At 49.6% G+C, this 24,247-nt stretch overlaps 1 protein-coding gene across 1 annotated transcript; it reads right to left on the bottom strand.

Moving 5' to 3' along the window:
• Positions 1–819: 819 nt before the first annotated feature.
• FAM117A (family with sequence similarity 117 member A) lies at positions 820–22,164 on the bottom strand. Its single transcript, XM_059830172.1, has 8 exons — positions 22,050–22,164; positions 8,968–9,134; positions 5,348–5,443; positions 4,689–4,802; positions 4,228–4,362; positions 3,482–3,698; positions 2,990–3,110; positions 820–2,482 (listed from the first exon to the last, which is right to left on the bottom strand). Exons 1-8 carry the CDS (start codon positions 22,162–22,164, stop codon positions 2,143–2,145), a joined length of 1,305 nt encoding a protein of 434 aa, XP_059686155.1. The 3' UTR covers positions 820–2,142.
• Between the last annotated feature and the right edge of the window lie 2,083 nt (positions 22,165–24,247).

A 24,247-nucleotide genomic window follows, 5' to 3' on the forward strand; every position in this document is an offset into this window, starting at 1 on the left:
TCGCCTGAGCGACTCGGGCGGGTTGTACGCATGCCCCAACGGGCCGCGCGGCCCCACCTTCCAGCAGCGCCGCGCAGGTCCCGCCGCCCGCCCGCCCGCCCCCGTCTGTCTGCCCCGGCCGGTGTCAGGCCCCGCGGCTGAGGCCTTGAGGGAGGGCGGGCACGGGGGGCCGGAGCCCCCGCACCCCTCAGGGCCCCCTGCGGCTCCTCTTTCGGGAGGAGGAAGCGGCGGCTCCGGGAGCCGCTGGCCGCAGCCGAGCAGGGCCGGGTGCTCTTGCCCGCAGCCCAGCGCCGCGGAGCGGGACAGCCGGGGCCCGGCCCCTCCTCACTCCCGGTGAAACCCGATAAACGCCGAGGGAAACACGGGGGCTCCGGCTTGAGGCCCTCCCGCACCCAAACCACCCTCCCCGGCCCCCCTCCAACACCCAGGAGCTGCCCGAAGCCGCGCAGGGGGTGCGTGTAGGTGTTTTCCTTCAGCCGGCTGCATTTCCCCTCCACGGCCTCATTTTAGCAGCTTCTAAACGAGCACGACTTTAACGACCACGTTTTAACACTTACCACCACTCGGCCTCGCGAGCGGCCTTGGCTTCAGGTGAGGAACAGTCAGTCCTGCGCACTCGGCGGGGCCCTCGGAGAGCCGGCACGCTCCCGGGCAGGATGACACCCCAGCAGGGCCAGTGTGCCAGCACAGCAGCCCGCTACTGATGCTACTTGAGCAGAAACCAGGCTGTGAGCCTGTTCACAGCTTCAACATGTCTGCTGAACTCTCCAAAGACTCCCGTTTAGACTCAATATATTAAATCCCAAAGAAGTACTTTGGATGCCTGAAATATTTATTTTGTTTCCTTTGAACTGGCAATACCAGCATCTGCAAAAAACCCCCTCTAAACACAAGACAAGAACTCCAAAGCTAACATTCCTCCTTTAAGCTTTGCAATACATACATAAAATACAAACTTCAAACAGCTGCAAAAATAGTGTCTTTGGAAGAAAATAGACTTTCTACATCAGATACAAGAAAATAGGCTTCTTCAATACAACCCAGAGCCTTTGCAACAGAACACAAAATCAAATACTTTTGTTGTCAAGAGGCTTTACAATCAGTGTTCCCGTGTCATCGCTTCACCTTCTAAGGCATCGTGTCAGGACAGAGAGCCCCGCCCAGCTGCGGGCCCAGCTCCGTGCAGAGTTTAGCCCTCGGTGAGGCAGAGGGGTCCCGTCCCACCCAGGGAGCCAGCCCCAGCCAGGCTGTCCGGGCTCATGGCTGGAAAGCAGCAGGTAGTTCTTCTCTACAGCAGCAACACACCCCACCTCAAGCAGGGACCTTTGTGCACTGCCAGTTTTCACCTCCCTCTTCCTGCAGCACAGCCAAGGCACCTGGAAGACATCTGCCCATGCGCAGGGAGACAGGACAGGCAGCTTGTGTCTCAAATGCTTCCGTCACCCTCAGCCACACAAGGTTTCCAGAGCACGGATCTGTGGAAGCCTGCGTTTGGTCACCTGCACCTCCCCGTTTAGCACTGCATTCTTCAAGCTCCAGGCTTGTTTTGAGGGGTAAAGGTGTCCAGGCGGGGCACGGTCAGGGATCCGCTGCTCTCCAGCCCTCTCTGTGCTCTGAGGGAGATGAGCTGTCCTAATAGTGCAGATACACAACATTTTCTGCTCCAATACATCCAAGGGCTGCCGTCCTGCAGGCCCCTTCTCCCCCCTTCCCATTCCCCAGGGTTCAGCAGTCCCAGACAGCCGCAGGGGTGCGGGGTGCTAAGGAAGCCCTAACCTGAATTCTCCCAGCTCAACCTCATTCACAGAGCCATGGAACACGAGTTTGCCTCTGTGCCCCACAGCACTGCCCGGCTGCTCTTCACCAGCAAAACAATCACACAGGAAACAAAGACAATTCAACACAGGAAAGTGCTTTGAACAGGGGAGGCTTGGAGAAACAAGCCTCTCCAGCAGCGAGGAGTCCCATGGCACACTGCACTTCACAGTTTCTATCATCCGCGGAGGAAGCCTGCCGCGGTTCTCAACCCCAGGGCTGCCTCTTGGCTGTTACGTCCCACCTTCAAGGCACTAGTCTCCACAGGCTGGCAGAGACGCGCTGAGGAGCCAGAGCTGCTGTTGCTGGCTAGCTTTCCCAAAGGCTTCACACCATGAGAGAGCTGTGGAAGACGACGCTCTCCTCTGGCTGGCCACGCTTCCAGTGTTCGTAATTCAGTGAAGGAGACTTGGACACCTCGCTGAAGCTATCTACTGCAGCGTCCTTCCGCACCCCAAGGAACGGGGTGGGAGCCGTGGGCTGGCAGGATGTAAACGTGCCCGTGCCAGGGCTGGAAGAAGCTGGAAAGCCCCTGAAGAGGAAACCCACGTTTGGGAAGAGGGGCTTCACCAGACTGACAGGGCAGAAGGCAGAACCGGTGGGGTTGAAGTGCACTTTGTTCTTATCTGGGCAGGAAGGCTGAAAAGGCTGATCGGGGCTGGGGGAGCTGAAGGAGAGAGACAGAGTGGATGTGATTAGGAACAGACACTCCCAAGGGCACCGCGCAGCCACAGGGAAAACACCTGGAGTTGTGCACTCTTCAAAGAGCCTGACTAAAAGGTGAACTGCCTCTGTGAGCTGCGCCACTCTTCAGGTACAAAGCGGCACGAAGAGGCTGTTTTGTTTTGAAAGCACACTTATTTATAGGAGAACCACCTCTTCTCCTCAAGAGGCTCTGCTAGCCGAGAAAAACCTACTGCCTGGGAAGGACAAGGGATCACAAGATCCTTCCCAGTGTGTCTGAGGGTTAGCAATTCAGCTTTCAGCTCTTCCCACCAGGGCCTGAGCAGCCACGTTTATGGTGGGATTGTTTCCTAGAGGCTGCTCCCTACTTTTAGAACAGGGTAGGGGTGGCAATTGCAGCAAGAGAAGCCTCAGCTGCCTTCACCCCAGCATCCTACCATGGGACCAACCTCACATGAGTTCTCTTCTGCCAAGAACTCCTCATACTTACGAGGCTTCTTCAAAGGCCCGGACCTTCTCACATCCCTCAGGAGGTTCCCGTTTAAACATGTAGCTGTGGTTGGGTCGAGGAGAAGAAGCAAAGGCCAGGACTGGTGAAGGGCTGCCCTCCTCTAGCAAGGAAAAGATTCTTTTTAAAAATTTCTCAAAAAGTATCCAACAGCGCTCTTTAACTCAGCACCAGACATGCTCTTCTAGACCTTGGGGCTGCAGGCTACAACACCCCAAAGCTGCGGCATTTTATTTATGTAGTTCCCAGCTCACATCCTCCACCTGGTACTGGAAACCACCTACCTGGAGGGTAATTACTGGAGCTTTAAAAGTCCACTATAGTTTAGCCAAATTGGCTGAGACCCTCTCTCCCATCTCAGCTGCAGCTTCCAAGCCAGCACGCAGACAGGGAGGAGCCATTGCACCAAGGTTTTTGCAGCACTGGCCCCCTTTGTCTCCCCTGACCTCCAGCCCCTCTGCTTTCAGTGTTTACCTTTCTCCTTTGGATCTGGCTGCACCTCATCCGCCGCAGAGGAGGGCTCCTCTGCTGCCAGTCTCACCGGGGTGTGCGGAGAAAGGTGGAGAGGCACGGAAGGGGAAGGAGAGAGGCTGCTGCAGCTGCCACTGCTGGGCTCCAGAGTCAGGGACGCATCTCCGGAGCCTCTCTGGGCAGGCGCTGGCGCCCTGTGGCCATCTGGGACATCCAAGATCTAGGGAGGAAGCAAAGTCTTAGTGGAGCAAGAAACCCCTCTCACCAGTGAAGAGGTATAACAGCAGTTGCACCTACAGAGGACGGCTACTTGGGTGCTGGATCCAGATACAGGCAGAGCCTCTATGTCGGTGGGTGAGGCAGCCTTCTGCAACCAGAAGGACATCAGCCCTTCTGTATCCTGCAACGCATGTCAGTTCAGAAGCTGTCTGGGATCGCTTCTCCCACATCCGCACAGTACAAAGTAGCCTTTGGATGCCAGTCTAAGATAGTGTACTAAAGCTGTCAATGAGGTGTCATCTCTCCCAAGATTACTACTGGCTGACCTCTCATAGCATCAGCAAGTTTTAAGGAGGGAAGCCAGCAGCCACTTGACCCAATTTAGATAGTTACACGCCTAGAACAAACTAAAACTAGACACAGAGACCATCCCCCCCATGGCCAAGAAACAGATACGGGCAGGGTCTTTAGAGGAAAGGATTTCCAAGACCACCCAGAAGGTTCAGGGCGATCTTGTGACCTTCACTTACCCGCAAAAGCTCTTCCTCTCCCTGTTCCTTCACAAACACTTCCTCCAGCTCCTGGTTGAGCCCTTCCAAGCTCCTATGCAAGCAGGGGCTGAACCTCAAAACGGGAGATGGAGAAAGGAAGCTTGAAGGAGAGTCCTGTAACAATTCAGAATCAAAAGTAGTTAAGAGTTCTACCTGCACAACCTCAGCAGTTACATCTGTTCCCACAGCTCTCCAGGGCTCAGCCAGAGCCTTCCAGGAGGCTGATGGGAGAAGACTGACAGCAGAGTCGTGTAAACTCACTAACTGCAGATCAAAGCACAGGGACAGGGGTGGGAGAAGACAAAAAAAAAAAAAATTTCTCCCTTCTCAGGCATGAGAGCAGGACTCCGAGAACAGCTTGGACACCTGCCCAAAGGAGTTTGCTCTCCACCTCACTAGGACACGCGATGACAGCAGAGCAGGGGGAGATGTGAACGTACCCTGAGCGATCCAAGGACAGCATGGTCCCCCTGGAGTGGGGAGCTCTTCTCCTTTTCTTTGCCACTTCTGCCGTTTAGCTTTGTTCGCTGGAGCTGTTGCTTCAGTTTGGCAATCTAGCAAACAGAGTTTCAGCTACAGAATCAGACAAGCCAACACACCTCCACCAAAAAGGATCATGCCTCGGCTCTCTCCTCCCCCTCTCTTCCAACCCACAAGGAAGTGCCAAAATAGAGACTGTTTCAATCACACAAGCAGCAGCTCCGGCCACTTCTCAAAGGATGGACCAGAAGTACTCGCAAGGCCTCGTCACAAACCCCCCCACTGCAATGTGGCCAGTACCCTTCCTCTAGCAGATCTGGGTTATCTTCCACCTACAGATCGTCAGGAACCAGGCCCCGCTGGGACCCACATACGCCACGACACCGACAAGCAATGCACTGAGTTTCAGTGGAGCTACTTTACAATAGCTGCCTGCTAGAGGAAGCCAACAAGATCAGTCTTTAGTTGAATCACAGAGCGTTTGGGATGAGAACAAGGACTGAGGTCTCATCTTCAATAGTATCCTGTCCTCCCACTCCCCTCCCATGCAAGCAGGAGCCTCCTACACATTAGCAACTAACCCAGATCTTGCTCAAGCATTGGGAGCGTTCCATTTTACCTCTCTGCGGTGATCTGTGCTACCCCAAGAAGCAGAACGCTTGTGAGCACCGGAGCTGGCTTTCCCCACTTCTGCGTCATGCCAGGACACTGGAGTCTGAAGTGATGAGAAACACGGCTGAGAATAATCACAACATTTACTGGTTTAGAGACTGGTGGTAAAGTCCTAAGAATAAGCGATCAACTACTGCCCGGTCACAGTCCTATTCCAGTCTCCCCCCATTAATACAATACTCAGTAACATGCATTAAGAGATAGCCATCTATTTATATTTGCCAAAACAAAGTAATTTTGGCCAGATTTGTGCCTATCGCAAAACTGGACCTCAGACCTACATGGCAAGAGACCTGCTTGGCAGTCAGTGGCTTAATCACCACATGTACCTGGCGAGATAAAGGACACCAAACCACTACTCCGGAGAAACAACCGCAACCGCCTCCTGTGCTGCTTGCACAGGCTCCTGTCTGATGAACGGTGACGTAGGGTTTCAGGCACTCATTGTACGAAGAAGCATTACTGAGAGGAAAAGCCTCACCCAACTGTGAGAACACACAACTTGCTTCTGAGACCTCAGGCTGCCATATCCGAGTTCAAAGGCGTAACCAAAACCAGCGTTTGGCCTGCAGACTGACTGCTGCTGCTGCCGGAGTGCTGGAAGAACCCAGCTGCCTCTCCAGCTCACGTCCCTCCATCTGCAGGGCTGGCAGTTCTCAGCTGACTCTCTTCATGCAGAAAAACAGCCTCAGCACCACGTTACACAGCTGTTTTCCAAGCAAAAGCTACATTTTGAGCATCAATGGAAATCAGAAAGGGCTGTTAATCTGATCAGCAAAGGGTGTGAACTTCCTTCCACTGAACTCAGCGCTCTCGGCAGAGACTCCAGAATCGGAACAGTCCCAAGGCACATCATTTTCAAGACCAGCCATCATTTTTTCCCAACATCATATTTCAGTGCCTCTCAAAACGCTCACCCTGTGTCACTGCTGCCTGCCATTTCTGTGGGAGGCTTTGGATGATACTTCCCTCCTCCATCCTCAGCGACAGGCTGCCAGAAGGTGAGGGCCTGAGAACAGTTCCTCTCCAAGCAGCTTAACTGATCTCCCCAGAGGCTACTGCAAGAACAGCAGCTGTTTTTAACAACCCTGTTGAGTCACAGGGATGACAGAAGCCTCTTCTCTCAAAACAGGTTTTAAAATCTATTTAAACCAAAGGAACAAGGCAAGTTACCTAGAGAGGTACCAGGTTTCCCTTCTGTAAAGGGATACAGGTGATTTCTAGGCAGAAATCCAACCCTCTCCTGACTTAACAGGCTCTGAATGAGACCCCCCCCCTTACACACACACCACTGTAGGCAGAGCACACTGCATTCCCTACAGCTAAAACCATTTGTTGCCTAGGTCTCTGCTTTGCAATGCCTGTAAGCAGCAGATATCATGGCACAGGAGTCGTTCTAGTCGATTTACAGTGTTCAGCTTGCTTTGAGATAAGAAATCCATTCAGTCTGAACATTGCTCCGAGGTCCTGCTAAGCTCAGAGCAGTTGGTCGCAGCCATCCCTGTGCTACTCCTGAATCGTGCCAGACAGAGAGGGGAACAGATCAACCCGATAGGAAACCCTATGGCAAAGACCAGCCTTGCAGTTTCAGCACACGGCACATCTGATCTCATTTCCCACCTCAAATATTCTCTCCTAAACAACTCAACATCATTATTTGGCTGTTATCCCAAAACATTGTGTCATTTTATATCCCAGTAGATCACACACGTAAGAAAGCTAAGGAGAAGAGGCAAAGGTCTAAGAGACAAGACCACAGCCCTATCCCACATCACTGCAAGAAGCAAGTCTGTGGGAAACTGAACTCCAGCTGCTAAGAACAGTCCTGCTTTGCAGGACGTGACAGAAACTCTCCTCGAGTCACTGGAAGCCTCCTGAGCCCTGTTTGAGAAGTCACTTATTGCGGCCTATTGCTGTGACACCCAGAGCACTGAGCACTGCACCAGTGCTCACAAAAAACTAGGGCCTAAAAAGGAAGAAAAGATGTCATTTGCAATACGAAGGCCTGAAAACAAAGAGCACATACGCGTCCTACCTCTCGCAGGCAGACTGTCAAGGCAGAAGGAAATTACAGAACCTTTTGTACTAACCGTGGCAAAACCGCTTCCTCAGAAAAAAAAGAGAGAAAAAAATGCTTTGCACAGCAAGATAAAGCCACAGGCTCCAATCATGTATAGTGCTGCCATCCTCACCCCCACACTGAGCACCTGCAGTTGTATCTCTCACTTAACCACCTTACGATAGCAAATCTACAGAGCTCTGCAAAACAGCCGATCAGTAGCTGAATAAGGAGGGAAGTAAACATGTACTGGCTAGCAGAGAAAGTCCCAAGTTTGATAACCATTAAACCTGAAAACATGGAAGGAGCGGCAAAGTCCTGGAGGTTACGATGAGGAACATTTTGTTACTGCACAGGGCAGTCTAGAATCGAGGACTTTATTCCCAGCTTGCCACAGACAAGTCATTTGACAGACAGAGGTTTGTGTGTGAAACAGTGGAGACCACTGCTCATTTCACAGGAGTGTCCCAAGGTAAAATTAGCATTTGCAAGACACTTGCAGATAACTGATGAAAGACTGTGGCGCACCTGGTCTATTCACTGCAGAGAGGAGCGATCAGCCCCATGGCTCAGCAGACTCTGAATTAACATAGCCGTATCTTCCATTCTGAGGAAAAAGGAGGTGCCCCTCTTCTCCAACCCTTTTGCCAAAAGGGCCACATGCAAGAAAAACTAATTAGCCCCAAAACACTGGGGGTTAAGCGTTCCCACCATTGCTGATGAAGACAGAAAGGAAGAGTGTGCTTCCCTGAGTCAGAAATAAAGTTAGACAAATTCTTTCCCTTCCTTTCCAGCATGCCCTCTGCCCTCAGCAGTGCTCTTGGGCACCAGAACTGAAACAAAAGCAGGCAAGAACACTTTGGAAAAGGACAATGGAAGTTGGAATCCAATTGAGAATTTCCTGCAAACAGCCCAGTAATAAATTGTTGAATAGCAGAGATCAAACAGCAAGTTAACAGAGATTCAATGTGCTAAGTAAACGACTTGTTAAGCAAACGGATGCTCTTATCCTTCTAAATTCTTTCACCTCTGCAGATAGGCAAGAACTATTTGCTGCTATACAGTAATATTTACAGGTTGCTAAGAGTTCCTCGAGGTCTGGAGCTTTTCCATTCTACAGTAGAGAGCTGCGCAGTTCGTGCTAGCGAGCCCTTCTGTGGGAGCACCCTTGACTTCTCGCAGCGTGTGGCACACAGCCCACGAGTGTTATATAAGGACTTGGCCCAGAACTGCAAGCCAGAAAAAAAAAGTAGTGCTGAGCCAGTACTGGAGCAGAAAGCCAGAGGCCATCTGCCTCCAAACAAGGCCAAGGAAATTCTAACTCTGCACCAAAGTGGAATCAACTGAAAATGAGAAGCAAGAGGGGAAAGAAAGCCTTCCTAGAAAGTTGCAGCTGGATGGATGGAAATTCAATGCCTTCCCTATTCACCTCCAGTTTACACAGCTCATTTTAGTTCTGCAGCCCTCTCCCAGCCCAGACTTCAAGGGCAGCCTGCCGGCATTTATACCTGGGTAGCTTTGTCGTTCATGCATGAAGTGGAAGCTCCTTCAGCCTCCCGCGGCCACTGTCCCAACAAGTAGGAGCCCACGATGGTGTCTAGCGAAGATGTGCGCCGCACACGGGGCTGTCGGGGACGGCAGGTCTTCTCAACAGCAGCAGCACAGGGAACACTAGCTAGACAAGGAGGAAAAGAAAAGAAAATGAGACTTCCAAAGCCAAGATTTAGCAACAGCTATCACAATTAACAAGCCCACATCCGTTGCAAAGATCGCAAGAAGGGAACTAGAACATACAGCTTGGAGAAATCCATTTACTTTTCGGAAACCAGAGTCCTATCGCTTCTCAAATGCCCAGTGAGTTCCCACTCTCACAACAGCAGCAGCTCTTCCCTGCCAAGGCCACGCGGCTGCCCAGCCTCAGCACGGGCAGATTTGCTGCTCCAAGTCAGCGATCGAAAACAAGCAGCAACAGAAACACCGCTTCAGTAGAGTGGGCCAGCAAGGGCTGGCGGACTGACTGCCCAATCTGCCCTCCTACTCACTCCTCCGCTCTGCTGCAGAGAGCCGTATTCACACTTATCACCAAGAGATTTCTTCTCTAGAAGCAGAGATTTTATTGCAGTCCTTAAGTGGCTGCTTGAAATCATTGGTCAGACATTCCAGTCGAAGTTGAGGTAGCTGCTACATGACCAAGTGAAATACTCAGCATGTCCACATTGCTTTTGCATGAGCACTGCAGGAAAAAACCCTACTACGCTGTCTGTAAGGCTGTATTTCTTACTAGCTGGAGCACAATGCTTAGTTGGAGAACCCATGGTAAGACCCAACAGCGAAAGGGAGCCTGTGTGCCTCAGTTTCCCCCAAGGAAGCATGCTATTGCTTGCTTCTGGTTTCAAGGAGGCCAAGAGAACATCTGCAAAGTTTTGGATCCTCCAGTGGGACTATGTGAGCACTTGGTGCACTAGTAGGTGCGTGCATTCATTTGGCAAAGAACAGAAAGGGAGACGCGCAACCTGTTTGCTGTCACAGCCCATCGCTGGCAGGGCCTAAGCTCAAATCCAGGAGCTCTGGGTCTGCCCAGCTTCCACAGGATGGCTGCACTGCCTGTTCAGACATTACTTTCATAACAGTAGCTAGAAACACGATTAACAGAAAAGCTTTATAAATACAATGAGTTTAAGTCTATGTGTCAGCAATGATACACACCAGGGCAATCCCATCGCAAGGACAGAGCGCTAAATGTCTCTCTTGGGAGGCTACGGCAAGGGGAGATGTAGAGCACACGCTTTGCTGTGCCCTCCCCGTCTCCTCCATCGCAACCTGGCCAGCTCCGAACCCAATGTGATCAACATGGGGCCCATGGGCAGACAGCACAGCTGCCCTCTTCTGCAGCCCTGTCATCACCCTTGCAGCTGAAAAAAGGTGTTATTGCCAGAACCAAAAAGGTAGCAAGAAAGAGACAAGTTGAAGCCAGCAGGAAAGTTTGTTTGCATTTCATTTTGATTAGACATGCAAATTACCACACACATTAGAACCAGCCCTGTGGCCTCCTGGCAAGATATTAAGGCCATGCACAGCTCTCTGCTCCAGGTGCTTTGTGTACAGATATTCTCTCCTTCCTCCCCAAAATGAGGGCATGGCAGGCAGGTAGCGAGTTAGCCACACCAAAACTGTTAAAGACTATGTTGTGTTTGCCAAATACCTCTGTGTTCAAAGGCGCTGCAGCACGGACTGCAGGCTGAGACTGTTCTAGGGACATGGCCTGTTAAATACATCTTTTTATCAGCTAAAATACCATTTGAGCAGTGGAATTTGAGTTCTAGGTGAGAAAAGGGTAGGAACAAAAAGCCACGTGGGAGGGCAAAGGAAGCATTAGTCCTTGCATGACAGCCACACCTCATAAGGTCCACACTGGATTAAAGGCTTATTGTGTTGGGTCCAGCTGGCATTTCAAGGCAGGCTCCCTGCTCCCAACAGTTAACAGTAAGACAGCTACCACTAACTCTAATTTAGAAACTCGTTAGTATTTGCAGCTTCCTCTTCAGTGCCTCATTGCCCCCACAGGCTATGTTACTTGCATCTCCATTACGTATGACTTCAGCTGTCTCTTCCTCTCGTGCTGCTCTCCCCAGCTAGGCTGCTGGCAGAAGAACTGAACGCTGCTGCGATAGGGCAGCCCCTCTCCCACACTGCTTTGACAGCACACGTCCCCCACAAAGCTCTCCAAGAGGCCCCCTTTGATGTAACCGTTGCATCCAGAGTGACTGGGGTCACCGCTGTACTCCAAACCTTCACCAGCGCAACACAGCCAAAACCAGCCTGAAAAGACCTCGAAAACAGACGTGACCAATAGACGGGAGACATGGCCTCCTACGGTGACAACCACATCAATTGCGTACGATGGCTGACAAACACCTAAAGCTATCAACGTACGAACAGCAAGAACTGTCGTTCCTTTTCACGAAGTACAACTCTGCTACTGAACAATTCACAGTTTGTTTTTAAGCAGCACCGAGAAGCCCGAAGGGCAGGGGGCAGCTGGGAGATGCAGGGCAGGGTGCTGCTGGAAGCAGGTTGCCCCTCCTTAGGGCCCAAAGGCTGCGTGCACAGCGCAGCGTTTCGGGCGCAAGGAGGAGGGCGCATGAGAGGCGCCGAGGCAGGGTGGAGCGTCCTGTTTACAGCTCCGTGCTATTATCATCCCTCCGCACTGAGCCTGCACAGCTGCCACCTGGCCACAAGCTCTGGAGTTGGTCCAAGCCAGCTCCACAGCTGAGAAGCGTCAGGTTGTGGCGCTTTTACTTTTCATGTGACAGTAAAGCAGATAACAGAACCTTCGCCGTATCTCCAGGAGCCATTTGGCTGCCTCCAATTGCTGCATGAGGCTTTCAGGCAGCCACAAGTAGGAGACTGGTGCAATGCACACATTTAAAAGCAGGAAGTTTTCACTGCTGGAGCCCTAGATTTGCAGTGTTCTTAGTCCTTCCCAACCACATCAACGCCGGGGAGCTCAGAGCTTCCTAAACAGTCTCCCTAGGCCAGCCAATCTGCGTCTAAAAGGAGAAAAAAAGCCTTCAGTAAACTTTTAAAAATTTCTGGGGTCACTTTTCCATAAAGAATACTTACAGCTGAATCAAAAAACGATGGCAAGCAAAAGTAAAGTTCCCATTACTACTTTCTTTAGAGTTGTAAAATTTTCTTCCTTCCCTCTCCAGATTTCACCCTGGGGAAACTGACCCTTTAGTATCAGAAGAATGTTTAGAAATTTAGGGACATGCTGTTCAGACCCTGACATTTTTGGAATATGTCCCTGCAAGGGTCTATCTTAAAGTGATGAAGCATAAAATAACAGTCCATGTTTAAATATAATCAGCTTTCAAGTTAACCATGGAACAACGGGCTGCCTGAGGCTTCACCACACAGGGAAGCTTTCCCTGCGTTCTGTAATATCAAGGCGTACCTAATGGTTTTGGATGCAGTTTTCATTTTATTGGCTCAAGCAAGAGTTGTAACGTTCCAAGAGAGAATTTGTCAGGGAGAGTTTAGCTGAGATGGAACCTGAGCAACTCTGTCAATAACTAACTTATGCAAATATCTTCCACCCCAGTGTAACAGAAATTACTGCTAATTATTTAAGTTCTGTATCAGCTTCCCCCATCTACACCTTTTAACGCTCTTTACAACACATCATCTTATTCACATGATGCTCCTGATTTGGGGGATGAGGGCAGTAAGATAACATAAATGCCTAAGTTGAATTTCTCATGGGCCTGTCAAACCACAGCAGGACCCTGTGACACAGAAACATCTCTTAGACAAAATATTCACACCAAACCAGGCTGCTGGATGTGTATCAGTGTCCCCTGCTGCAGCCCAGCACCACTTCCTTGATCTTTAACATCTTCCTAGACAATCTAGCTGTGAGATCTCTATATGAAACATTTTTTTTGCACAACAGCTACTCGGACACAGTTCAGCTGGCACAAGCAGAAGGGACGCAATGCTGGCATTGCTGTGGTGGTTAGCAGGGCAGGAGCTCCTACAGCAGGAAGGAAATAAGCTATCCTACCATGCCAGAGCACTAAAAGAGCACCTTATGTTCATCTTGAGGACTGTACTACTTAATGAGTTACAGCTCTCATCAACAGCTTTGGTGTAGAGCAGGTCTTGGCCGTAGCATCACCCCGAGCTCGCTGGCTCCAATCCAACAGAACAAGAGGTGAGGCTGATACACAGCAAGAAACCCAGTGTCTTCCCTTCTCGTTTTAAAATGTAACTGGACAAGAGATGCATGCGCAGGACTTCCAGAGGGTGTTAAGAACAGTGATCCACAAACCACATCAGGGAATTGCACTTCATCTAACCTCACTCTGCAAGGTGGTACTTGATCAGAAAATGTATCTCCTCTGAGGACCAAAACCACCTTAACCGGGCATCTCCAGTGCACTGACAAGCAGCAGAAGCATTAGTGAAATAAAGATCAAAACTGAAGCTTCAGCATTATAATCTGTTTGAATCTCATTTCAATTTCTCTGCAGTTTCATCATGGTGAATCAAATTACCTGACAGGTTGTTGCCAAATCGGACAAAAAATTCTCAGCAGCAAGCAAGTTTCAGAAATATATTCTCAGTTTTTATTTAACTATTTTTTTCCAGGTGGAGCAGGTAAAGGAAACTGTGTCCTGACTTCTGCACTGAGGAAATACAATAGAAACAGTTATTTTTTGAACAGTCCTAATCTTTAGCATAGCAAAGACTAAAAATCCTTACAGGGAAAGAATTGCCTTTTCCCAGCACTGTGCCTTTACTGCACTCTCTCTGCATTCAGGAGAAACGTGAAGATTTAAGAAACCACGCTTGCAACCATCGCAGTCAGCCCAGGCACTTCCTCGTGGCACACCAAAGCGCTGCTATTGCATGCTGCTTCTGCAAAAGCACTCCAGGAGAGGACCTTAATCTATCACACAATCTGAAAGCAATGCTGGATTATGCAAGGAGTAAATGCTTTTGCTCTGGGAATCCCAGAAAGCCTAAAAGGAGATGAACAGGCAGTTTTACTTGTTCTTAATGAAATTAAAACTCCTGTGCTTAGTACACTACAGAGATCTGCAAGCGTGCTAGAAAATGGAAGCATTTCACAGGAGTTCAGAGCATGGTCAGAGCTAGCTACCGAGACAGGAATGAAGGCAAGATCAAGAGCTGGAGAGGTGCTGGGATGAAAGTTCACAGAAGCTGGAGGGAAAAAGAATATCCTCTCCACAAAGACAGCTACAAACAGGTCTTTTGAAGCTGAAGAGACAAGGGGAAGGTCTCAAGCTTTAACCAGAAACGGAGTAGGAGATTCAGAGAAGGCTGCCAGAACACGCTTACTCAAGGTACCAAAAAAGACAAGCAAGGCTATAAATCCACATCATCTGAGGGGTCTCCGCAAACTGCCCCCCAGAAAACAAAGCCAAGCAGGGGTGGAGAGAAGATCTCCAGTACAAGACAGGCATCAGGATGACTACAAGCAACCTTTGAAGGCTGGACACAGTCTGCATTTGCTAGGAAAAGAAAAATATCACTCTGCCCCAAAACCAAGAAAGGAAAGTTATGTTCAGCAGTAATGCAACGCGGAAGAAGAATGCAGTAAGACAACCAGTTGCAATTGATACGTATGGGTAGAAAAAAAGAACAATTTGAATGTTAAGGGGCTTCAAAGGGGAAAATGAACCTGGAATTTATAGGCAGATTAAAAGGTAATGATATATAGAACCCTCAGCCGCTCCTGCCAAGAGAGTTAACACGTCCACAGCAGTAACTTCTGGAACTAAGTCTTTTCACCTCAATTCTCTGCAAAGGAAGTATTCTACATCTCTCCCTCTCTCTCAATATTTTAGAATTATAATCCCTTTGCCTTTAAAGATTTATAACTGAAGGGAAATTCACACCCATGCCAGCATGGGATTTCATAGCTCTTTGCTCATTTCAGTAAACATTAATACAGAAATGCAAAACCCTCAGAGCACTGAAATCCATTGCACCTTCCGGCGAGGAGGCAGAAGCTGTGGTTAGACCACACTGCCCCTCATGACTCTTGCTCAAACTGTACGCGCACAGCCCAAGACACCCGAAAAAGTACCTGCTGTTCCCAAAGCCCAGGCCTCTAAGAAACCCCACAAAAACCTTTCTCTGCTTCATTGCTTGACAGACACAGAGAGGAGCAACCCACCGAGGTGGGGGGCACGAGGAAAGCAAAACACCCAAGGGGAAAGATGATCCTCCGCCAGGCTGGGGAGCTGGATTCCCATCTGATACAACCCAGCAATGCCTTGCCCCGCAGGCTTCGCTGAACCGGCCCCAAGGGCTTCACAACTGGCCTGGGAGCACAAGGGAAGAAATTCCAGGCTTTGTAATCACTCCCCTGGTTACAAGCTGCGTTAAGAGTACAGCTGGAGAGAGCTGCCCAAAGGACACAGCATCTGCAGATATCATTGAAGGAAATTAATAGAGGACACTAGCAGTTCAAGCTGTCTTTTTTTTTTTGGACACAGACATTGTTCAAGAGCAACTCCCTCCAACAGGGCTCAAGGCCTGAAACTGAAGCTGAACACCCAGTTGATGGAGGAAAAGAGCTGAACTCTTCACCTTTAACTTAATTCTTGCAAAGTTTGTTTTTCAAATGATAAAACAATCTGAAGAATTTCAACATCTTCTAAGTTTTTGGTTCAAGTGCACATTTCCTAAATCTAGCCTGATGCAAGGCACCACTTTAGTGGGATCTTCAAGCAAGCCCATCTCTTACCCACTGATACAGGCTGGGAGTGCTTCCGGACTGGCTTTACACTCTGAAATTTAAGAACTAGGAAAAAAACAGATGGGCAGGCAGCCTCTCATGAACAATAAGAGTGGTTTAGAAACAAGCAAAAACTTGTTCAAACGTTAGATCTTTAGGACTTGTTCACTCTGATCCTGGAGAATACAGATGACTAAGGAGCTACCAGGATCATCCACGTCGCCCATATCAGAAGAGTGAAACCCAAGCAATGAAGACAGAGCTGTGGGTTTGGGTTTTTTCCCTTTTTTGTTAACCCTACTTAAATCAATTCCCGATAAGCATCTAGGAATCAAGATCACTGCAAAAGGCAGGGCTCTCACTCTCAAGATGAGAAACCTTTGATTCTCAAGCCCTTGGAAATCTTCCAGCACAGATAAACCGAAGTAAAATGAAAACAGAGTAAGACATCCTTGATATTTCTACAATTACAGACAAGGTGGAAAACAAGGAAAAAGAAGGTTTCCTGTCCTTTAGATACATATAACTACATAAAACTCATCAATACTTTATGACAAGCCTTCCTCCTGTACTCACAGTCATCTTTATGGCTAGTTGCAGTTAAGCCATCTGCCTGGAGGGCCCAACATGAAGCTACTGAAACAACTTTTCAGCAAGGAAAAAAAATATGAAAAATCACAATATCTGATAAACCTTCTGATTACCCTCCTAGTGCCTCTTCTAACTGCGAAGCAGGATAGCAAAGCTAATCTTAGCTCAGTGTTACAGCTAGCCTAAGCAGTGTAAGCACAACAGCATTATGCATACAACAGTTGCACACAGCAGCCTCAGGCTCAAGCGTGCCAGGAACCTTACAAACTCTGTAATTCCTGTTCCTGAATGCTTCCAGCCTGAAAGGATGGCACACAAACTATGAGAAACTGAGGCACAGGCAGGAGAAGCAGCTTGCCCAGAGTCATGCAGCAGGTTCCAGGCAAGCATGGAAACAATTATCTCCCATTATTTTCAAAGAATAGGCTAACCACACAACTTTCTTTGATATTTTCCTCATTTCCTGTACAGTCAACCCTGCATTAACAGGTGGTTTAAATGGCAGCACCACAAGCTCAATTTTTAATGCAAAAAGGCCTGTTTAATATAATAAATTCCAAGAGGGAATATTTTTACAGGCCCAACACTATTGGTCTTTCTTGGAGATCTTCCTTGTACAACTGTGAATCCCACTAAATCAGTATCGTCATCTTAAACTGCAGGAGCCATGAGGGAAGTGCCAAGATCAGCTCGGTGTAGCCAACGCTGCCATTTACACGCTATTTCAACATCCAAGCTTTGCATAAAGAGAACGCATTGCACTTTGGTGCTCAACATCATTTCTCTCACAGGGTTAGGCCAAGGAATTGGTTTTTTTTTTTCCTTTGCACCACATAGTCAGACAGTAAAAAGTTTACCGCACCTGGAACAGAACTGCTTCTTTGCACAAATAAGTGGCAAGGTTCCTTCAGTCCTCTGCTCACCCAACAGATGCTAAAAACTTTGCTATGGTCCATGCAATTGTGTTAGATAAGCCCCAGCTGAAAGAAAGATTCACAAATAAAAATCCATCCAGGGTAAATGACCTGAGAGCTTCCTAGTTCCTCTGGAGCATTCTGCTATAGAAGGGACAGATCAAACTGACCACACGGTCCCATCCCTTCCCCCTGCAAATTTGTTTTAAACGTCATCTCCAGAATTTAAAACAGGGAAAAACTTGTTTCACCCACAGAATGTCAACACAAGTCAAGATTAGTTATAGATGTGTCCTTTGTTTCCCCTTTCCCACACCCGTATCCAGAGGCTAACAAACTGGGAGCAGCAAGTTTAGATTGAAGGCATGATCTGTATCAGCTGAGGACTGCAATACCATGAATGGGCTCCAATTACTGTGCGAGAAACTCGTTCTACATTAAACAAAGCCACCTGCAATGCTGTGCCTCCAAACCTGAGCCACGTATTGTATTCAGCTGTGTTTTGCACAAAGACTGATTCGGTTCCATAGGACAGAGGCAGGATTCTTCCTGGCTAGTGCAACAGCAGGACACCTTCAAGATTTTCCCATTCCTCAACCAGTCCCTACATGACTATTTTTCCCCATTACAGCTCTCTACCTGTGCTTAACCCTTTAATTCTACCAGCCTGCTTACCCACAGCAAAACCCTAAAGGCAAAGGCAGAATTACTTAATAGTGATGAACCCCAAAATTTGGAAATGCAAAGCTTGTTGAAGCAGCTGCTTGCAGTGCAGCAGCACAATTTTCCCGTGGCAGTACTCTGCATCCCTGCTTGAGGGTTTTTGCTTCTCTTTTGGAGAGTTTATACCAACCAAGCTGCTACTTCTACTGAGATCCCCGTCTCCAAGATGGACATTTTCACTTTCAAGTTGGGTACAGGATATAAACATTATGAACCTGTGTGTCCCTTGTTCATTTGCTTAAGCACCCCCTGAAAAACTACAGGTGTTAAACAGCGTGAAAGAAAACTCAAGAGCAGACACCACAAACATCTGGACCACTTTTTCAGTAACGAAAGCCTTTATACCCATCCCTCAGGACACAAAACCCCATCAGATATCAACTGCTAAAGCGAACGCAGTAGGGCCTGAAGCACTTAAGATATTCAACTAATAAGATTGGGGGGGAGAAGACCCCCACACTCATTACGTGATGCCTGCAGCAAAGGGAAGAAGCAGAGAAAGATATGGTGAACAGCTCTGCTGTATCACCACCGTGTAGGCAGCAATCTCACAGCACTTGCAAGTGGTAAACACACATTTTTATTCCTAAAGAAACATTTTCATTTTGCTAAACATACACTCAGACAGTATTGCCTATGAATAGTGTCCCACTCATCTGCCTCTATAATATACACCAGGCACGGGTTTAATTCAGATACCAAATAAAGATATTTGGCAGTCTGCTCACTTAGTCTCTCTAGCAGGATCCACACAGCAAAAACAACTGGACATCTCAAAAACAGGCAAGTTCAGCAGGCAAGCAACAAAATCCCAGCTAGATGAGTCAGCTCAGCCAACAGTAACTTCCTGAAAGCTAAAAGGCACCACATAATTCTGGGGTTCTAGTGGGAAAACTGGTGAATTTATCTGAATTCTGATGAAGAGAGACTATCAGTAAAGCTTTGGTTTCACGGAGGGTTAATGTGAAGTACGCAAAGTGCAAGACACAGCTCTTGTCAAAGCCATTCATGAAACCGCATAGGTTTACAGGTGAAGACTTGCACCTCTGCACCTCAACTTGTTCCTCTCCTATGCCACACTGTCACTGATAAACAGGTAGCACTTGGAAGGCAGACAGGCAGTTACCCTTTCTCCTCCCAAGAAATTTACTCCAATACTGTTCAGAAAAGCAGCTGGTAGGTAACTCCCGGTGCAGCTATTTATCCCATCTTACCCCCTACACACTGAATAAGGAGTGCTAGTAACATATGACATGACTTTGCTTTTCCACCGTATTCCATCTTCTCCCTCTCTGTGCATGAACCAATTTAGATCACTAAGACTACTTATCCACTCATGTTCACAAAATGCTACGTTCACCAATGGGTCCGCAAATTAAAATTCAAGCTGCAATTTAAATAGTCCTATTTTTTTTCTAGTGTCACACTGCAGAAAAGAGGCATAAAGACTTCTCAGTGTCTTGCTTGAGAAAATGAGGTTTCAGATTGACCGTGCTTGATGAGGACTGGGGTTACACCCAGGCAGCGGATTCACGAGTGCGAAGGCATAGCTCTCAGGCAGGCTGAAGTCTGGATGCAAGCACAGAAACTCTCCGACCAGCACGTGCTTCTGTGTGGGCTTTGGGGGAAACAACTGAGGCCACAAACAGCACGAGCATTGCCGTTAACTGATTTAAACTTCAAAGTCTCCACAAAGCTCATCCCACCCCAGAAAAGGCGTAACCTTGCCGCTGTTACAGCATCTGTAGAGCTCCGACTACCCCAGCAGCCGCCTCCAAGCCACCTAACGTGGCATAAACGGATGCAACAGGGATGGGTCTGGCCTGCACCTGAAGAGGATCAAACGCTAACACATTACCTGCTTCACCACCAAAAGCCACATCACTGAAGAGATAAGGAATTTGAGAAAGACCCAAACATTGACCCCAGTGACACACATCAGATTCATCACTAGAAGTCCTGACATCTTGGATTTCTAAACAGCAAGTCAAGACCTTTTAAAATATTCTTAGACCTCCTTCCTGGCATCCCCCAGGCTCTAGCTCCTCCTTTTAACAGAAGCCCTTTGAGAGACTCAGCAGCTGCTCCTCATCTCAATGGGATCCTCTATTATCACAGCAGCTGCAGGATCAGACCCCGGATCACCCTGCACCTCTTCTTCTAAAACCCCAAGCCAGAACCACAGCAATCCCCGGCAGCCACGCAGCTCGAGACCAATTCAGAAAGTCAGCAGAGTCAAATGAGGAAAGAAGTGATAAAGCAACAGGTTCACATGCTGAGCTCCCAAAAGGTAGGAGCAAAAGTGTTAGATTACAGATCACCAGGATACCAGTTTTCGGTTAAACCCTGCCAGTTTACTGCTACAGCTCCCACACATGCAGGGAGCAAACTGAAGCTTATAAAGAGTGATGAGGCTGAGAGCAATGGAAATTTCAACACTTCCAAAACTGTAGATGAAATGACTATGATCAAGAGGAAAAATTCAAGCTCCTGGAGCCTGAACAGTGAGGCAGAGAGCCAGGAAGAAATGAAGACCAGCAATTCTGGTTCGTGTCAGCAGAGCGCCTGCCGTTTTGCCCTCAGAAAGCTGCGTGGTATTCACCATGCTTTGGAGTAGGTACAGCACAGAGCTCTAACACAACCAAGAGATCACAGGCAGCCTGGCTCCCCTTTCTTTGAGAGTTGCTTTCTTTTTGTTCTAATATCTGAAGCTACTGAGTAATTACCCTATTAACAGCAACTTCACCTCGATTTCAGCGTACTGCTGAGAGGGAAGCAGAGACTAGCACTCAAAAGAATTTATTTCATTAACTTGTTTCAAGTGTAAATTGAGCAAAAAGCTTTTTAATAACTTCTCTGATCAATACCAACCCCGCCAGTGGCAGGAACGACTGGAAGTCTCAAGTAGGGAAATGCCGGACACTTCAGGAAGGGCCATTAATTCTCATTGTAGGACAGGGCTGCAGCAAGCTCCTCTGCAAAGCAGATTAAGTAGCTGCTGCACTAAACAAGAGACCAGCACTCCGAACAGATGCCACCAAATCAGCTGGCCCAAAGCTGGGCAAATATTTCTCTCTATTCCAAAAATCTGTTTAAACTTACATTTAACCCCAAAAGCGTTTCGTTGCTATTTTAATACCTTCTGAGATAATGAACAGCCAAGCAGGAGCTCAGCATCCAAAAGCAGTCCCATGAACAGCCAAAAGTAATACGTACATCAAGAAAAGCCAAAGACTATTATTAGGTCACCAAAAAGTTATATTTAAAGAAGCATTCCTAAAGTGGTCAGAAAAATCTCAGTAATGCAATTAGGGCCAAACTGCCATTAGCGCAAATCAAATTACTGCTTCTTTATCAAGCCAGATCAGCTGCCTAAAACACAGGGCTCACTTTTTTGTGAAACCACCTCCAAACAGGCAACTCATTCTCATGGAGGGCCGCAAGCAGTGACACGTCCTGCCTGCGAGGAGGCCAGCCCAGAAGGGAGATCTGCTGACCCCACGGGGCCGGGGATCAAAGCTCACACCTCGCGTGTGTGATCGCAGCCCACGGGCAGCATTTTAAAGGGCTCCCGCGGTCTGAAGTTTCCCTTCGCTCGGCGTCTTTCCCCCCCCCCCGCCCGGGGTTGTTTTCCCCCCTCCTCTGCCCTCGGTTCTCTCATTTCTCTTTCGCTTCCACCCACGCAGCATCGATTAGGAGAAGCCTCCCGAGCACACGGTAGTTTTCGCTAATCCCGGTACTGCCTCCGCGGCCCCGGGCGGGACGGGAGGTGTCGGCGCGCACAGCACCGGGACTCCCCCGCTGCAGGGGCAGAGCCCGGCTCCGCCTCGAAGCTCGCTCAGCTGCCGGGGCCCGGGGCGAAGAGGCGCTCCCCCGCGGGGGCATGCTACCGAGCGGTTCACTCCCGGGAGGTGCCGCTGGGAACCGGCGGAGCAGCTCCCGGTGCCGGTTGCGCACCCCACCCTGGGCCCATGCGCCGCCCCCGGTACCCCGCTAGGTGCGGAGGACAGGCAGGCTCCCCCGCCGCAGCCCCGAGGCTGCCCACGGAGCCGGTTGCGCACGGGCGGTGCTCGCCTTCTCCCGCCGTTACCTGCCCGGCCCCCGTCTCCGCGGCGCTGCTGCAGCTGGAAGGGGACGGTGGCGCGGAGCGGCTGGAGCCCCCCGGCCCCGCCGCGGCAGCAGGAGGCGCCGCCCGCCCCCGCCATCCCCGGCCGCCCGCGCCACCCGCCGCACTGACCCCCGAACACCGCCAACGCCACTTATCGGCGCTCCGGGGGCGGTGCCGGCGGGAGGAGCCCGGCGATCATTGGCTGTCCGCAGCCAAGCGGGCCGCCCTCGTTAACGGGAGCCAATGAGAGCTCTCTCAAGCTCCTCCCCCGCACGCGCTGTGACGGTAGCCAATCAGAAACGCAGTCACCCTGAACAGGCATCATCCCTCGCGCCAGAGCCAAAGAGGGAAGAGATGCTCAAGCCCTGCCCCTCGCTCCCTCCCCGTAGCGGCGGCAAAACCAATCGCAACACGGGACAGCGGCGTAAAGCCCACCCTACTGCGGGAAGACCAATCGCAGGCCTCCTCCGACGCCCCGCCCCTTCCCCCCGGAGAGGCCCGGCAGCGTTTGTGTTCTGCGTCCGGTTTCTCTTTCACCTTGGGAAAGAGGCCGGGGGGGGAAAAGCCCCGGCCCGGCCCGGCCCCCGTCCGTCCCGCCTCGTCCCCGGGGCACGGCGGCAGCGCGAAGTACAAGACACAGCCGTCCGGGGCCTTCGCAAGCCCCGGGCAGGCGGCAAGCCGGGTTCCCCCCGCCCCAGCAGCGGGGGCTATGCCGGATGCAGACGCGAAGGCAGAAAGAAGCAAAAAGCTTAAAAATAGCCCAAATTACAGTGCGGGACTCCAGCAGGATCGGCTACCGAGCTCTCAGCCCCCCCGATCCACACCCCCTGCCCCTGTTCGAAAGGAGCCGAGGCCTTTATCAGCGTTTAGGGGGTTTTTTTTGTTGTTTTTCCCCCTTTCCCAGCGCTCTGCTCTAAGCACAGTGAACATCGCAGGGGGGTTTGCCTTTACACCAGACAATCCTGCTGCAGGAAACTCTAATACAAGTTTCATCACTGAGTGAGCTTCCAACTTTCTGTACCCCCTCAGACATCTAAAACTCAAGACATCTCACTGCAACCCCTCCCAGGCTGAATTAAGAGTTTAAAAAAAAAATACATATATATATAGCTGGAAAAAGGAGAACAGAAATCAAAATGTTGAAGTTGGGGGTTTTTTTGGTGCTGGTCATCAAGCACAAATAGTTCTGTCACACACAGGTACAGGTTGGCAGATGTGGTTTCACAGGGCTGGTGGAGCTGGGCAGGATCAGGCCACACCGCCTCGCTCCTCGTGTTCTGCATTTTGTACCAAGGATGTGACTCACTTCCCAGCCTGTTCACAAGGGTCAGATCCTGCAAGCATCAGCTTCAGCGGGAGCTGGATGAGGACCCCGCTCCTTTGGTTCCCTCTCTGTCCCACCACCATGTGCCCTTAACTCAAGAGAGCTTTGCTGAACTCTTATTTCCAGAGAACTTCTGTTCCTTCCACTGTCTGCCAACTCGTGTCACCTGCAGGAATCAACTGCTACTTAAACGACAGGGCTGAAGGCCTGAGAACAGACCCAAGAAAGGAGGCTGCAGGGGATACAGCCTTAGGAATGACAAAGTCAAAGCTCTGGATAGGGCCATAGGAAAAATGGAATGCTCAGAATTTGGGGTGCCAAGGATTTTGAGGGAGGCAAAGTTGAAGCCTTAAGCACTAAAGATAGAGTTTTTCCAGTGCTAAGCATTTGGGACTCTAGCCCCACAGCCTTTTTCAAGATTAGGGGGCTCCAGGGTGCCCCACCTCCACCTGTCCCTGCAGTGGAGAGGAAAAGGTCCTTCCACCCAGCCAGGGCTCTCAGCAGCCAGCCATTCACCATCCTCTGACTTTCTGTTCCTCAAGTATCATTTCTCATCATGTCTTCCATTTATACCTTATAATTATACCACGTTATTTGATTTTTTGAAAAGACATCATGACATGCAGGCTTTTTTTCCCCCTTGTTCTAGTCCCCCAAAACATATTTATAGTCTAACTAGTCCTCAAATAAAGGTCATTACCTTTTACCCTTTCCACTCACCATATCTCCACTAAACCTACAAGCAGACTCTACCCGCTATGGGTCCAGGCCTACATTCTGCCTCCAGATGGACGCAGTTTTGTGGGTTTAGGGAAAGGAAGCGTCTATCCAAGTGAAAAGGGTGGGGCCGATCTCT

The sequence above is a fragment of the Gavia stellata genome, chromosome 28, assembly GCF_030936135.1.
Source record: "Gavia stellata isolate bGavSte3 chromosome 28, bGavSte3.hap2, whole genome shotgun sequence".
Taxonomy (NCBI): domain Eukaryota; kingdom Metazoa; phylum Chordata; class Aves; order Gaviiformes; family Gaviidae; genus Gavia; species Gavia stellata.